The 18419-nt window shown below is 37.4% G+C and overlaps 1 protein-coding gene across 1 annotated transcript; it reads left to right on the plus strand.

Annotated features, from left to right (window-relative positions):
- Nucleotides 1-7510: 7510 nt before the first annotated feature.
- LOC108668487 (ileal sodium/bile acid cotransporter) lies at nt 7511-16897 on the plus strand. The gene is made up of 10 exons (XM_018155718.2): nt 7511-7991; nt 8867-8980; nt 9445-9588; nt 9879-10085; nt 10557-10731; nt 11068-11215; nt 11532-11646; nt 13585-13771; nt 14318-14418; nt 14899-16897. The coding sequence occupies exons 1-10, from the start codon at nt 7893-7895 to the stop codon at nt 15067-15069; spliced, it is 1461 nt and encodes a 486-aa protein (XP_018011207.2). The 5' UTR covers nt 7511-7892; the 3' UTR covers nt 15070-16897.
- Nucleotides 16898-18419: the final 1522 nt, after the last annotated feature.

Consider the following 18419-nt stretch of genomic DNA (forward strand, 5'->3'; position numbering starts at 1 on the left):
TTTTACGATCGTATCTAAACTATAGTCTAAACAATCAGTGGCTTCATTGTTCACTATAATTTAGGGCTTGAAAGTCTGCTGACTGCTCCTTTAACAAAAATCTCCATTCTTATTCTGACGTCCTTCGCATTCCTACAGTACGGTACGGTAAGGACAGATCTTTTACCATTGTACGGCGATGATCAACACAATCAAGTTCAAATTATCTAAGAATCGCGGCAAGTTCTGCTGGAGTTGCACTGGGCGGCCGGGCGGGTGCCTCTCGTAACTTCCGGGTGAGGCCCCGAAAAGTTCCGTTGCAGTTCCGCTATTTTATCAGTTTTTACAACTGTATAGGCGTCCTTGCTCAATTAAGATGTGGAAATATTATCGTAAATATTTTCATCGCTCCAACTGCATGTAGGAATATTACGAGGCAAATCTTATTCCATGTCTCCGTTGAATAATAAGAGATAATTTGAATTCTTATTTAATCATGAGACAAATAAGCAAGAAACATGTAACATGGTAAAATTGCTGCGTCAAACGCAACCCAATACTTGTAACGATGACGCACGAGCTTTTGATCATTGCTAACCAACTTTGGAAAGGCTTGAAGGTAAGGGCCTCAAAGTGTACGTACAATTATTTGTTTTCCACAAAACGTGATTTTTTGACATATAGTTCCTGGGTTTTGGTGAGCCATTTCTGCAGCTTTGTTCAGGAGTCAGGACTGCAGCAGGAACCTAGAAAAATTGAAAATCAGTTTCTTCGATATTATTTTCAATGCAAATTTGTTAAACATCCAATATTTTTTTTGGATTACTAAGCCTCAATATATTTTTCATGTTAGAATATTTAAGCCTAACGTTTATCGATAGGTGCGTACCCAGCCGGTAAACAGTACCGTATATTAGAAGCTTTCCTATTTCATCAGACTTTCAATGTATGGTATTCATCAGAAATTATGATCTCATGTACGTATGATATCTCATACATCGCGGATGTATGAAACTTACTTACCATAAGGGCGTGACTAGATTTTAAAGGTGTTACGATGCTAGCTCACTGTCGTAGTCCTGCCTCAATTTTTTTCCTTTCTTGGAGGTCATGAGGCTCATATATGTAGTAGGTACCTGAGACGTGATCAGTTTTAATTTCGAGATGTATTATACTTATTTTCTGAAGATCACAATCAGTGAATTTGTTGCCTGGTTTATTGCTTGTTCCATCATAACTGCTTATAATTATGTCTGAAAATGTCTATTTCCTTTGCCATTCTTGAATTCCTTTATTCGCAGCTGGTAAATTAGGCAGTTTTAAATACCTAGATGACTTCGTACTTCCTCCTGTCACCTATCCATAGGTATGGAGATCAAGCTCTTAAAGACGAATATATGTTGAAGTAAACAGCAATTCATCAAATACTTTTGAAAAAATGGGTCTGAAAGCATTTCCGAGGACGCCGACTTCAGAAGTAGATGAGAGCTAATCGTCCACAAACTGAAGATCTTAAATACCAAGTCCTAGTAAACGTCGGTCTGCGTTTCCAACAAACCACGTAATCGCTTTCGGTATAACCGCTATTTCTCTGTACAACAAATTCCTCACTCGGTACAACATATGAAAATGAAGTAATCACCAAACCGGTCCAATACAATACGCACATTGGTAGTTATTTATTTTAATTTTAATTTCTAGATGATTTACTCATTTCGAGGGATGCGCTTCGTTTCTTTTTTTTCACATCCCAGATCCTGAAGTTTGAAATTCTATGACTCGGCGATTTGGCATCTCATTGGCGATGCTCGTATAAATTATAAACTTCCTAAAATTGTAAATTGATATTATTCAGACAATTGTCAGTCAATATTCATTTAAGCTCTATCGATCATCGGTGCGATGATCGTAAACTACGTAAAAACTGTCATAAAAACTATACTGTACTCACCGTACGCTTCAATAGAGCCTCATTGATACTTTCCTTGGCGTGATCTCTAACACGACGAGATAAAACGATCGTAAAACAATCACGGATTGTTAAGCGGTTGGTATGTGTGAGTCACATGTCACGCACCATATTCTTCAATAGAGAAGATGCGTTGCATAAAAATGATTTATCAAGCTATACTTGTCATATCATTGTACTGTCTTGATAATGTAATATAAAACTCTGCCCGACAGACGTATCGCTTTACTATTCATACTTCCGGATAATTCGAAGAGCGTTCTAAGTTCCGACGCAGTTTATGCTTGTATTTATCGCTTATACACAGCAAACATCTAGTACAGTAAAAAATACTCTATATAATCAATAAGTAACAAGAATCATGCATTATACTCGGTATTTCTTGCGGTTATCATAATTTTGTTGATGCTAAACCTTGATTTATGAGTTTCGCCATGGTTTATATCGTGAATATATCGGCAAGAGTAATCCTGCAATAGATTCCAAATGAAACTGCGTGCTTGCTGAAAGCGTCTCTCCTCGAACGATTATTTTTGTGCGGCTAGTTCTATGAGTCTAAAGACCGAACTTTTTACTGCCTTGCATGGAAAGAAACATTCACTGACCAATGCTTCTCCAATTATGTTATTTACTTTAGAACGAAATCTATAGGTCTTATCACATGAATTGTTTGAAGAACGTTCAACTCGTGACTTCACATGTGCTTCACATATCGAAATGTTCTTTGTATTCGCGCCGCCAACTCGACGGGAAGTTGCCTCAAATTAACCAGCACCGCGCATTGTGTCCGTTAAGTCCGTTAAGTATGTCTTATTTCTTTGTAAGTAAATTAAGTAGCGCTCTCTGTTACAATGCAAAACTCTTCACAATCTATTCATTGACCGGAAATACATAGGATCAAATATCGAAATTCACTCGGGAGGGTCAAAACTTATATTTAGATTATCATTCACCATCCGATGTTTTGCTCGTTCTGATCCCAATTCTTTTTGCGCCCTTGGCCATTGAAAGAAGCAGTCACTTGAATTTATAAACCTCTACATAGATTTATCTTATTTATCATTAGGTACTTTGTATGGGCAAAAGTTATTACGCGCATTTTAACAATCGGAAAGTTTAATCTTCATATATTCTAACATGACAACTGCCTAACAAAATTTGATTCATCAAATTCAGTAGGGAATTTATTGGCAGGCACGAATCGTGCCATCTTGAAGAAGCGTGTAGCGGTGCCAACCTTCACCAGTCAATGTAAACCACCCAACTATTATCCATGATAAATCCCAAGACCCTTACTACCCATGCAATGTAAGAAGAAACTGTGGGCTTCTTCAGGCCAGGATTAAAAAAGATTTGATACAGGAACGATGTTTCTTGAATTCCTACGTAGTTTTTATAGAAAAATAGATAAGAACGTAGTTTGTAGGAGAGTTTATAAAAATGCTATTTCAAGTTTCATGTAATTTGCCTAATGATCAACTAAACTAAAGTTGATAATAGAACTGTAAAAACAATGCTCTTACCGAATCATTGGCTGAAATTGAATGATTCCACATTACTAGTACGTCACGAATTCGAAGTGTTACTAAGAACGCGATAGGGATCAGAATGACGACGACGAGATTTACACCTCGTATTGAATATTAAGGGACCTACAATATAACCTACTTGTCATTGAGAGACCTCAAGTCCTCAGCACAAGTACACGAATACTTTCCTTTTCTATGGCTGGTATTATAATCTTTTGTGGAATGTGTAATTTTTACTTTTGTTTGAATCTGGCTCGTTCAGCTAGTTATTACCGAACAAGTAATTTAAAATGGTGTTCAAATTTGCACACATCTAATAGATCTAAATTTCTTTTCAATAGGCATTGTTTCAGTAACGAGAAAAAGCTTGAAGTGGTTGTTACCCAACCAGAAATGTTTGATGTGTTCACACTCTCGTCGGAATTTATTATTTGTGTACGCATTGGACCGTCACTTCTTGATTGGACAATTCTTACAAATTGTCCAATTGTCTTTCACCTCTCGACTACACGCTTGACACAAATTTATCTCAATCTAGAGATGAATACATCCCGATAATTCAACTAGGGTGAACATCTTCCGATCATTGGATTCACAACCTTAATTTTACCAAATTTTTACATAGTTGAAACGTTATTTGGAGCACGAATTTTTTTAGTTTTTCATCCTCTACCTCTAATTCGTTCTGTACCGATCAGTTCTGATTGGCGCAGAATCAGACCGTGCGATGTGATTGGAGATGAAAATCAGCAACATCGTCAGCAGGATGTGAATGAATGGCACAAGGTCGTAGTCTTTATCCTGTCGGCGTAATGCGTGTGTTCCCGCGTTGACAATTGAAGCGTCAGTAGACCAACAGGTGTTGCACTGAAGACGACGCTCGGGAACTGTGTAAAATGGGCTTGAGCGGCCGCAAAAAGTATTATTGAAACAAATTAAATATGTTGAGAATAAACATTTATATGTACATTGGATTATTATCTATTATAATGACAACGTATGACAAATTCAAAGGTGCCATACGCCTAGATGAAGATTATCTTCGAGAAGCCCACTTTTTATAAAAGTATGATTGGCACTGTGTATTTCAGTTTTTAGAAAAGGAACGACATAGCCATTAGACTTTCACTGGTTGGTGCCGACAAAATGATCTTCATCACGATTTTTGAGAATATTTAAGTTAATTTCTCAGTATATTAACCAAGTAAACATTGCGCGCAATGCTGTTCATATAACCGTGTGTCTGCTGTGTAAATCGATAATAATTTTGAAGTGTACCCATAATCTTGTGTTCCTAGACATCCAGTTCATACTTCTAGGTCACAATTATGAGCATGTGCAATTGTGCATCCACGATAGTTAGTGTGTTTAGTGGCTGCATAGTGATGATCTCGAACAGGTATCTCAACAGAAGGTAAGCGAAGTATAAGTTTTATCGTAGCTTAGTTTTCTTAAAGAGAAAAGAATTATCATACAATTACTTGCATTTTTTCACCGAAAAACCATTCCTAATAAAATTAGTTTTCCCTATTTCGCTTAAATACCTTCACATTTTAATTACATTCCTATGCTTAAAACTACGCTTTCCCTTATCAAAATCTTTTAAGTTTCTCGAGGTGCCAATAAATTGCATGATTTCAGTATATTCCATAACTTTCACACTTCCTTACTTGTAACTCATTATTTTATTGCGGGTCTTTACTTCTATATTGCGGGGCTGTCATAATTTATGTCCGCTATCTCTGATTTTTGTCGTGCTTATCCATCCCGTATAAAGTCAGACGCACGACACGGTGGACTCGTTGTCAAGGTGTTGTGTTGTGATGATGTTGTTGGGGCTCCCAAAACCTACTTGCCTAAATGATCGCATAAGTTTAAAGTCACTGAATGAATCATAATTGAAACACTATACTTCACCACTCTTCAAATAACAAAACAAAATAATCACGGGTTGTAGAATATTAAGAATAAACACTCAAACGTTGATACTTAAGTGTGTGGCATCCATTTTGTGCTTGAAGTTTTAGACTTCAAATTTGGAATTCAGTGTTTGCATTTGAGCTCTCATCTTGGGCTTTGAGGCTTTCCTAGAAGTATCAAATAAAAATACACAAATAACTAATGATAAATTAAACAAATAAACATATCCATAAGCGTAAAATCGATTATTCACGAAAACGATTCCACAACTATTATTTACAAATTGGTGTCGCATCCTTATACAACACATATACCTCCACTGTGGCTTTCCACGTAACAATAATCATCGAACCTTAGCATTCCGCACATTTCTTCAGGTGAACTCTAAACTAAACATACGAACAAAATTTAGAATTATAAACCATTTTTTTAAGAAATATTACCGCCTCACATTACATTAAAAATGACAAACGATTTCCATCTCTTACACTGGAGCGAGGCTCTCTGGACTGGCAGTGAATAACATTCGTATAAAATAACAGGTAAACTGCCAAACGTACCTGTACAATATTTCCATGAGGTGCTTCACTCATACTCATGTGTGAATTCTGGTCTAGTTTTTATTTCAAAAATCTAATTATGAATTACGCCTAAGGAAGATATTCACCTTTCAAGTTTGGTTCTCGTATATCTATTGGTAAAGACGGGTGCTAATATAATGGGTGATTATGTTAGCATCGTATTATTACGTATGTTAGCACCTCAATGTTCGATCCAAATACGATATTGTACATTGAGCCGGAAACAAATTAAAGCAAATCTGCTATAACAAATTACTTTGCTCTCTTCTGCCTAAGGTAGACAATTTTTGCTGTGAAATCAACTTTCACTATTCAATTGTACTTATTGTAGGTATAATTTTGTGCGCTATCAAAATGAACTATGTGGAGATCTAAATCTAACGGCATTTTCCTCCTGGCTACAATCGGAATGCTTTGCCGTAATTTATAATAACTATTTGCCTGAGCGTCGATCGAAAGGTTAGGCGTATTCGCACACCAAATTAGTATAGACAATCAAATTGGTCTAATTCCATTTCCAGGATCTGGGAGTAAAAGAAATTTGAATTAACTCGGATCGAAAATTAAATTAACGCGAATTTCCGGCAGTAACAAGCAAACCCATCTTGCGAGTTGACTGAAGTAAGTGCTTGCAATTTCGAGGAACAAGTTGGGTGACCACAATCGACATACGTGTTGTTACCATACAAAGCCGATAATGAACGCAAGGCATGCAACGTAGTTGCAGGAATTCGTTGGTTGTTGCCTTTTGGGACGAACACAGATGTGTAGCTGTCTTAACAAACGGCCAGATCCTAAACATTTTTGACAAACAGAAGGTCAATAGCAAGCAAACGCCTACGACCTTTTGAGTGAATTCTCGATCGTTAAATCCCCTTTCACGTATATTTGCATTTGCTTTTTGCAACGATCTGTTTGGTAGCCTCAACGTACGGGACAGCAGCTATCGACAACTATGCTGCAACTGCAACTACTTTTTCTATCAACAACTATGCAACAACTATCGACTCTAGAAAAATTTTCTTAGTTGCAGTTTGCTGAAGGTTCCTTAATCAAGATTTCATGCTTAACCACTTCACTGCATGCATAGATTATTGTTTTTTTATATTAGAATGGAATTTTTTTATAAATTTATAAATTTAATTAATACATTGGCTACTGTGAATTGATTGTTTTTAGAGTAATTTAATTGATGGAATATTTGCGTGATTTACTAGTGTACAAATTCTACAAATCTCACTAATGATTCAACAGATGTTTAATTACTGTTAAGAATTTGGTCAGGCGCTTTACGTAAAACTTGTGTAAGTTTTGTGCGCCTGACTGTAACTGTGTAACTTTACTGTGTAACTTTACTCTACTTGTGTACAAGACGTAACTTTACACTAAACCGTATGTGTACAATGTGCTTATCGCTAAACTGTATGCTTAATATGCCTTTGCTGCTAAGCCTCGTTTTGAATAAAAAAAAACATACCTCATGGCAAATCTCTCTCGAAAAGAAACAATTCGGTTATTTCTGCTCATTTTACAGATTTTAAAATTCTTCCGGAATGTTTTCTACCAGATAGCAAAAGTTTTATTCTCTATAGAACTGCATAAGTTTGTGTAAACATTTTGTGCTGGTCTTGTTCGAATATCAAAATTTTCTGCGTAATGCCGTGCATTTTTATAACAGAAGTGCAGAAAACCTCATAACAACTAAAAATGAAAGTAAATTTTTACGGAAACAGAAGTTTTGGGAAGTGATTTTTATCAGTTTGTGAGCAGTCGATGTATTACTGCAGATGATAGTGACGAGCAACCTACCGATGCAAGGGAAAAATTATTTACACTAACTGCATTCGACCACAACCGTAACTCTTGAGTCATCGCATTCATCACAAGATTATTCACCTAAAAAGTCTTCTTACAATGACGCACCGAGGATGTCTTTTGCTGATGTTATTGGCCGCCGTCACGTCGTCGTCGGTGGCCGAAGAAGCCACCACGCCCGAACCTGCAACACCAGCGGTGAGTAAATACAATGTTCATTATTATGCATAATTTGCTTACGTCGACTTGATTACACTAAACGTTGTCTTTACCTCACGCATGACATGTGTTTTTCATACTCAGAATATCTTCTAATGATGCTAGTGTGGAAAATGGGTCTTCATTCTTCAGTAACTATAATCATACGTCGTAACTATAACTATACGTTCAGTAAATATAATCATACGTCGTTCATTCGACATCGCGCATGTCATGCCTGCGCATGAAGTTATGGCAAGGTCAAATTGTATCATGATTCATGACAAGTCAGTTTTGCTGTGCACTTTGATCAAAAGTCTAGTCATTTGATGATTTATAACGTTTTATTCGAGTAATAAATGCTATCGATAGTTCGGTATAATCCTCAGCCATGTAAGTTTATTAGCAAATCTTTCCGGATTTGGAGACCATTGCTGAGTTTATGGCATTTACCGAGACTGTGACCGTATATATCACCAATCACGTCATTTTTTTTATCTCTTCCGGTTCAGGTGTGGAAAGTTGCCGCGTGATTTTAGTTTTGCGTAATATTTTTGTGTATCTGTTCATCTCTCGGTAATAGTAATAAAACAGAAACACTTTCTGAAGAATTATCTTATTTTACTCGTGGTTATTCCTACGCCAACGAGGCGTGTCGTGATTAAAACTTTCAAGAATAATGGGATTAATCCCCGAGCTTTCTTGCTAAATATTCCGACTGATATTGATTGAAACCGCTCCCGTTTTCAATTTAGTTTTACTACGATGTTTGCTCCTTCCTCAATCACCGGAGCAGATGCCATGCGGGTTTTTTATAACTACTCAAGTGTAGCGTGTCGACACACAAATCTCCATTGTTAAGTTTATGCCCGTAGGTGCTCTTCACACCTGGTAATCTGCTGAAGATGCCACTCGATGATGTTTACGACGTCGTCTGGACCACCACACTGCTGGACGTTTCCCAAGTTGTCATTAATGTCACTGATGAGGTGAGCGGAATCACATAGTAGCAAACAGCTTGCTGATATTTGATTAAAACATACGACTACAATTTACAGGACTGATGAAGTCCCGTAAATATAAATTCATAAATTTACCAACCATTCAAATTGTGTTTTATCTAATTTTATGTTTCATAATTTCCAATCCACTTCTGTTTCCTACTCGTCATATTTGTTTGATACTATCTGTAATATTTCCTCCGTTTTAGTGTGTATGATAATAAAACTCTCTGTGTTGATGATAATCTATCTGCTTCTCGATGGTGCGATGGTACGAAATGCATTTTTTTGGTAATAATATTTGTATTACTTTGACTGCGATAATTTCAAAATTATTAGTTAATCCCGTCCTACTATTTTCCACTACAAAATTTACGATCAGTGGTCTGCATCTTGGATGCTAGATAAACAAAGACATCGTATTTTTTAGTTTAATTTATTTCTGCCACCAGAGCGTGATCACAGTCCTTGTTGAGTCGGAAGTCATTGGAATTTTTGATGGAACTAACGTCACGTATAGTGGCACGTTCAACGTGTCGGCCGATTTCATAGGTGTCTCAACCATCACCGTGCAGCTGCTGGATGCTCAAGACAAGGTTAGGAGTTATTAACGCGTTTTTTCTTAATGCGCTGCTGCAGTTTCCCTTCAATTTTAGCACCGCTGGATCTGTACAGGTATTTTTTATATACGTAGGGATTATTACGTCTGATTCGGCATAAATATATATTTATTTGTCCTCGTCTTCATGGACTGAAATTTTGATGCAAGGCGACATAAAATAACTTCTTTTGATACTAAAATTTAAAATTTTACCTTTTATTAAATAGGTTTATGCACTCGGAATTCTTTTCTCCGTTTACTGACTACCTTTATTGCCTCATGTAGGTTCTCGGCACCGGTGAACTAGAAGCATCCGTGATTCTGAGGTACCAGAAACTAGTGAGCATCTTCTCGACGTCACTAGGCGTGCTGGTGGCTTTGGTGAACGTAACTATCGGCTCTACTATCAATCTTGAATTGGTCAAAAATATCATCAAGAGACCCGTCGGGCCAATCGTTGGTCTCTTCTGCCAGTATGTGTGCATGCCCCTGGTGAGTCCGATAATAACTTACTATTTGCATTATTAGATGTGTAATAAATAATAATTATTCACTCATATATTGTTTCAAAGTAATCCGTTGAGCCATGCATTCGTATAAGTGTGTATGTCTTCAAGTATCGCTTCGAATTAAATTGATGCGTCTCAAATATACATTTTAATTGCCCAGTGGTTTAAGTTCAGAGTACCAAGATTGGAGCAGAGAGGCGCGGGTTCGAACCCAGCTCTGTGCGCCAGTTTCTGGTCAGATCGGCAAGGAGGCCGGGCGGTTAAGCAATGCAAAATTGAAGCAGTGAGATGCGTTTTCGAGACCGCACCAAGCTGTGAATAATCTGCGATGTTAAAAATCAGCGACAGGCTGATTTTTATCAGCGACAGGCCTAATAAACGCTGAAACCGCTATTAAAACCGCTATATTATAATTCCGTAACTCAGGAGGCCTCCTCTTTCTTCCAATCGACAGGTTGCTTTCGGCTTGAGCCAGACGGTCTTTGCCGGCACACCCGTCTTCCAGCTGGCCGTTTTCTTGACAGGTTGCTGCCCTGGCGGTGGACAGTCGAACATGTGGACGCATTTGCTCGGCGGAAACTTAGACATGTCCATCGTCATGACCTTCGTCTCTACCATCATGGCTTTTGGTTTGTTTCGTCGAAATGGGATATCATATCGATACTTCTTCTATATTATTCACAACCTTCATCTATCATTTGCAGCTTTTTGAATAATCTAATTTTAGTTACTCATGATTAATAATCTTATTAGTAATAATGAGTAACATTTGTCTTCGCACGTTTGTATTCACAGCTTTACATATTTTGACGCTATTCGTTTACCTTACCCTAAAAATCTTACTTAGCAATTTTTAGCCTAAAAGCTTGTCAAATTGTCAAATCTCAGCAACAAAATTTATGGGTAAGTTCTCATTAATTCATTGAACGTAAGAGGGGGCGAAATGATCCAATGTTCCCGTTCAGTGGCGCTGCCTGCGTGGGTGCTACTCTTGGGTCCGGTGATCGTGCGGGGCGCTACGTTCTCGATTCCCTTCGGCGACATCGCTATGCTGCTCGTCACTCTCATCGGGCCCTGCTTCATTGGACTCCTCATCCAGAGATTCCTACCCAGGTGCGTTTTTTTAGCAAAGTGTGTTTTCTACCCATTTATGAATTGAAATTTAGGAGCGTGTCACTAAACATAGGTACTCGATCCTATCCCATGCGCGCATTCCTACCCAGGGGTGTGTTCAGACTCAAATGCGTGTTCCTAATTAATTGCGTATTTCAACATTTCACTTGTTAAATGAGCAATAATTGAGCCATAAGTTTAAAGTTACCAATAAGGTATGCAATATCTCGAAGGAGGTTGTTTGTTACACGTGAGCGTTGTGTTATTTTTGAACATGGCCTTTGTCTCATAGAATATTGTTTTGTTTGCTCCATAGAATTTCAGAATACGTCAAGATGGGTTTGACTCCGTTCTCGATCTTTGTGCTACTGTACACTATCGCATTTGGATGCGCTTCGTATCGCTACATCTTCTCAGTCATGAACACAAAAGTAAGTGAACATACCAAATTAGAATAGAACAAATGTATATGTATCGCTCTCATTTTTGAAAAGAGGTTAGATCAGAGTGGAGGTAAGAGGATATTGTGCAAGAGGAATAGAGGTAAAATCAATGGTATTAGAACCAGTAATGAATATATGAGTTGCAAGGAAACTAGTGCAAAGAAAAGTTGAATTTTTTTGTAGTATGCATACAACTTTCGTTAATATTCTCTCTCAAGCACTCTGATCACTTCTCTGGCTGAAAAATTTTCCCGTCGTTTAATGAAGATTAAATGGAAATTCCTCTAATTTGGCAATAGTTTAATTTATTCGCTAGAACACTCAATGGGCGATTCTCTTAATATTGAACAATACGTTTCATTTCAGGTTCCGAAATTTTACAGCGAGCCGCCTCAGTTTGAATGAAGATTGTTCGGTTCTCAATTCTTCGTAATGTTACTTTGGACAAATAATTTTTTAATCGAGGTTAATATCATTGGCTAATTTTTATCAAGTGCTTATTACTCAGAGGTGCTCTGTTACAGTTGAATAGTTTCTATTTACTGTTTAAATATTAATTAGCGGGTTATTCCGGCTTTGCCAAAGATCGATAATCCGTACAATTTAAGAATTCCGATATTCCGAAGAATCCCATCATCCCGAATAATAAATGTTATCAATGAAATTTACAGGCAAACACGTTCCAACGCACATTAAAAAAAAACAGAGAATTGACATTTGAATACCATTTCAAATTATGAAAATCTTGAGTTTTGTAATTAAATTTTTTCGTACCAATTTAGAAATACAATTTAATTGTGTGGTTAAAGCTTTTCCAATGTAATTTACAATGAATTACTATTCTACCACTATGCACGAATTGTAGTGTACTGGTAATACCCCGACAGGGTAAATATTTCGATACTCGCTGGAACAGCCCCAATACATATGTGGTGCCAGTCTTAAACACGACAACGAACTTTGCCCAATACCCAGGGGTGTACGTAAGATTATAGTGAGAGATTATTTGCGTGTTTGAAGCCTATATTGCTGTGTAAATGTATGGGGGTTATATATATTCGACTGCGTGTCCAGGATACTTTTCGCGTCGTGACATCATGTCGACCTGAAAATTTATTTTTATTTCTAGATTATAGTATGACATATGGCTATTAATGTGGTTAGATTATAGTAAGACATCATTGTAGTAAGACATGCGAAACTGGGAGATTGGATCAAAATATGAAATGTGTAGTAGAAATTATTGCATCTAAATCTAATTTTAAAAAATTACTTTTCACATTTTTCAATAAAATGAAAATTCTATCTTAGATGTGTGCTTTAACATTTCTTTAAAAACGACTTATTAAACCTGTATTAATCTTATGAATTACGAGACGTTTCGAAGCTTGGACCGCAGTGGTCAAGTAACGTATCCCCACAAGACCGATCACTTTCAAATAACATTGATGACGAGTTAATTTTCTTTGATCAACGTTGCACCGACGTCAGACGTCTGGTGTGATTACAGCTCACCATTACAAGGCTACCACGACTGCTGCAGCATGCGTGGAGTTGATACTAAGCGAACATTTTATTAATAATCCCTTATAAGCATTAATGTAGTTTATACGCTTTAAATCGGGCTGATCGGCATTTTTGAGAATATTCAACCGGTGCTCATTGCGTTTAACTTTTCTATTTTTCTCCTGCATATAATTATGTCTAGATTTTAACGTTAGCTGTTTTAGCGCATTTTCTCATTTATGGAAAAAATGCACTATTATGCTCGCCATGTCCGTCTGTCTGTCTGTCCGTCCGTCTGTCCGTCTGTCCGTGACCTCAAGTTTTCGTCGACGAGAAAATGCGCTCTCTGTCACTCACTGCAGTGAGTACTGAGTTATATTTTTTACCATTTTTAACATCTCATTTCTTTCTGTTCACCAGATCATTCTTGGGAGTTTAGCCCTGCCTTTCATAGGCTACTTTCTGGGCTTGATTCTTGGCCTCGTCTTCAGGCAACCACGGAAAGACGCGGTGGCCATCAGCATCGAAACTGGCATCCAGAACAACACCATTGCGATCTTCATGCTAAACGTCACGCTCGTCGCGCCCCTGAGCACGCTAGGCATAGGTGAGCGTCACCATTGCGATCTTCATGCTAAACGTCACGCTCGTCGCGCCCCTGAGCACGCTAGGCATAGGTGAGCGTCACCATAGCGATCTTCATGCTAAACGTCACGCTCGTCGCGCCCCTGAGCACGCTAGACACAGGTAAACATCACGCTCGCTGCATCACAGAGCACGCTAGACACAGGAGAACAACATTTGATATAAGCATGAGTTGCTGGCAAGAGACATTAACGCGAAAATTTTCTCATATTAGCTGGAAGATATTGTCAAGTAATACTGGCAGGATATATTATATTAATGTAATATTGGTAAGAAAAATGGTGAGAGAATACATAATATAATATTGATATAATGCTGTTGAGATTTGTCAGAAGATATTGTCAGTAAATATTGCCACGAAATGTTGGCGAGATATTAGTTTAAGATATTGTTGAAGATACGATGTTGGCGCGCAATAGCGGCATGAAAGATATTATATTGGCTGCCGCACTTCAGTTGTACTTCATCAGTTCGCAAACTTATTTCGAGTTTTTTTTTATTTTTGCAGTCATCCCCGCGACAGTTTTCCTCTTCACTCCGATCCCCCTCGTGATTGTCGGGTTTGGTCGCCTCGGCTACAGATATTATAAGTCCAGGAAGTCGGGCAAGGTGAGTAGGGGGCGGGTGAGAGGGTGGGTGAGGTAAGTGCGAGGGTGGGTGAGGTAAGTACAATGGCGTGTAGGGCGAGTACGATGGCGGGTAAATTTATTTAGTGTGAAGTTTTAATGACATGCAATTAAATTATATTCAAATTATTCAAATGTATCAAGACAGCGGCTGTGTGTTGTGAATCTTTGTTACGACGCAGTTTTTCCAGTCATGAGCATGACCAGCACTTTATTAATATTTTGTACCTTAAATGTTGAACCAAAATATTCCCATCGTGATAATTCCTTAAACGACCGTTGCAATTTCTTCTTTCTGTCGTTTCGCTTGAGTTATAAAACTAAAATTCTTTTTATAAATATTCTAATGTTGAATTTATTCTAAAATTATAGGTTTGGTAAAAAATTTTATATGCTTAATGATTTTATGATCGATGCTTCCAATGGTTTCCCACTAAAGACTTGGTTTCATTGCACTTGTCAGGTTGACATGGCCATGGACAACGTTGAAGCCGAACAGAACGGCAAGCCCGACACGATCGTGGCGACCATGTCCAGCCGATCTTCCGTGGCAGCGCCAGGTTCTCAGGTTGAGGCTCCTCACAAGAATGGGATAGACAACCCAGCGGCTGACTTGTCCGACAACCCCACCTGAAAATGTCATGTGTACATAGCTAAGGATTCATGACTTAAATTAATGTCTACGATTTTCGTTTTCCTAGAATATGAAATATCCAAGGAAATATTTATAGGAATATTGTTTATTTTTAATAATTGAATTTTTAAAGAAATCAATCAATACTAAAAATGTTAGGTGACTTTTTAAAGCTGTTGCCTCACGGATTTAAAATTCTCACTTGGATTTTGTTTGGGTGATCCAAATGAAGTTTTTAGCTACATACCCGTATAAAACAGTAATGTACAAATATGCTCTTCGTCGTAAATTTGAAGATCAATTGTCAGTGATTTCAAAATTCACACGTTGCGCATTGAATTCGTGATCGTTAACTTTCTAAATTCTTAAAGTCGAGAATAAATTGAATTACTAAAATTTTCACGGTACAAGAGCTAGCACACAAATATAGTGTAGGTTGATTGAGACTTTTGTGTGTTGTGTGGGAAATTTTGTCTTATTGAAACTATAAATGTAGTATAAATTGCAGTGATTAAACCGTTTCTATTCGTGAAATCTTACGAGTGTGTATTGATTATACGCATTGAAATATTAATATTACTGCGCTCTGTTATAATACATGCTTGTTCATTTGTGTCATTGAACACCCGTGTTAATTGCAGTTGTTGATTTAATGCACTTATATATTTCACATCATGCATTTTAAACAAAAAGCTATTCTCAAGTGACATTAATCCCCCTTTTCATTTCTGAATTCACCCAAGAAAGCCCTAGTTAATTTGTTAGCGATCATCAAAAATAACAAAAATGCATCGATGTTTTGTCTGTGATACTCCACTAGGAAAATAGATACTCGCAATCCGGCTGCAGTATGAGTGCAAATACCAGATGAACTGAAAATAGGTATAAGCCTGCATCCCTTCACTATGTTGAGTTCTGGAAAATACTTTTATATTATGTACATTAAGTTTTTGAAGCGCACTATTTTCTTGTTTCCTAATATATAGCCTAGGTAGTTGTTCCCAGCATCACATTAGATTAAATTTAAAATTAAAATTTGAGGATCTAGTCCAGTTTAATACTAAGCACGGTTCTCCTAATGCATGAACTTTTGTTGTTTTTAAGTAGCAGCTTAGGCTGCGCCAGTCGCCTATACATTTCTTTGTATCCGCGATTCCGAAGTCAGGTTAAGGCTACACTGCAAGTTTTAGAAAAAATAAAACTGTATTTAAAAAAAGGTACGGTTATGGGAGGGATAATTCGTTGTGGTCTTCGTCCATTATTTTTCTCCATTATTGCCATCAGTGGACACCATATTGCACAACTGTTGTTCTTTTTTTATCGTGGACAAAATAAGCTAATAATATGAAAATTTTAAATGTTAAATGTTTGAAATGTTGAAAGAAAGGAATAATTTTCCATGGTAACCAAGCGAGCTTGTAACGTCAACCACCTTCTGGACTGCATATGAAGTAATTTTTTACATGTCCTTTGGTTTCTTCAAACCTTTTTTGATTGAGTCGCTGTGTAAGTGTATAATACTACTTTTAAATGCATCGATATTTTACTAGAATATGTGCCGATTTTATAAGCTCCGCCATCAAACGGTTTTTGCAATGACCGATTCATGTAAATTTTACCACCTGGTAACATTCGTCAAGTCGCCCATATCCTTTGTAATAGAGAAATTGTTTCAATTGTCTATCGCTACTTTGATACTTTTACTGGCGCCCCCAAAACCAGGGTAAGTTGAAGCGCTTCAAAATTTCGCTTGATCTTTACAAAATGTTGTGTTATTGCTCTACCCGGACACATTATTCGTATATTTTTTATTAAATCTCAATGCTAACTGATCCTTTCATTATTTTCCCTGCATATTAAAGCGGTGAAGAATGTCACCGGTAAACAATGAACTTATAATGGCCTAATCATATTCTTGAATTGTAAAAGTACTGACTGGTACGGACTAACGCTCAAATTGAAGAGATACAAGTTCTTGCTTTCATATCAATTTGTCCCTCTGAAACGAAACTGACGACTTGAATGGGCTAGTAAGTAATAATATGCAAATAATATCACGTCATTATTTCTACAGTTTTAGTTAGTTTGTAGGTATTGAAGGCAAACTAACCACTACAAAGTTGGATGAGAATGATCTAAATTGAACTTCTCAGTGAAGTGAAAAGCTTGCAAAATATCCCAGCTGTTCATTTTGGTTGGATATGTTCATTAATAGTAGTTTTATCACTGTCAAAGGCTAATTCTTCTTAGGTGTCTTTTTACGCGTAACTCAGCTTGTTGAACTCTCGTGTGCGTAGTTTCAAAGAGTTCGCTTGACGATCAACGTAAATTTTGCTTTAAACAAAAACAATATTTGTAGATGTCCTGACAGCAATACTTAGTAGTCCTGCAATACTTAAATAGACCACATGCCTGACAGCAAATAAATTCACTGCTTAATGGGAGCTGAAATTTAATATCCATTTAATGATCTTACTGTCATCAGTAAGATTATGGAATGTGATTTATGATTCATTGTTTCATTCCAGCAATAAAATTGTGGACTATTGGCTATACACTACAGCATGGAGTCAGCACAGGTTTAGGTCCTACATGCAGCTAAATCGAAGACTGTTGCCTTGCTCTTGAATAATTTCCCGCTCGTATATGAATTCGTGATTGGCAAAAGTTCATTTTATAGTTTAAAATAGTACGAATATTTGATTTTCAGAACCATGCATCACCAGAAGAATTCATTTTAAAAGTATTTATTGATGTACGGATAAGAAAGTGGCGGGAGCCGTGTTCGTGAATGAGGCCCTATTTGAACCGTCATCCAGTGATAGGAACTAAACGTTCGGTGAAAACTTCAACGTATCGTCAAAATTCGCGTGAAAATGCAACGTCATTATATATTCACGTCCTCGACAGCAGCGGAGCTACGAGAGAATCATAGTTGCTGTATGTAGAGAGGCCTTCGCCGCAGTCAACACAACTTGATGTTGACATGAACATTATGAAATTTCATCACTTGACCATGGGTCCTATACTGAAATGTTGATACACATTTTGATGCGTCATAGTGTAGCGGCACGACTTTCTGACTGTCGTTCTCGATCTTCTTCTTTCATGCCGACGCATTACTCGAAACTGAAATTGAACATAAGTTTGGTTTGGTTTGATTGAGCCCCCTCCCTGAACGAACGGGGCTAGACGCGGCTACCGCGTGGTGTTCTTTCGAGACAGGCCTTTTAGTATAGTATAGTATAGTATAGTATCTTCGGCATTAAATAAATAGGCCTGGATAGGCCTGTCGCCGATTCTTGTACTTTTCTTGACTAGACTGGCCTTACGGACGGTAGATTTAAAAT

Source organism: Hyalella azteca, unplaced genomic scaffold, assembly GCF_000764305.2.
Source record: "Hyalella azteca isolate HAZT.00-mixed unplaced genomic scaffold, Hazt_2.0.2 contig6341, whole genome shotgun sequence".
In the NCBI taxonomy this organism is placed as follows: Eukaryota; Metazoa; Arthropoda; class Malacostraca; order Amphipoda; family Hyalellidae; genus Hyalella; species Hyalella azteca.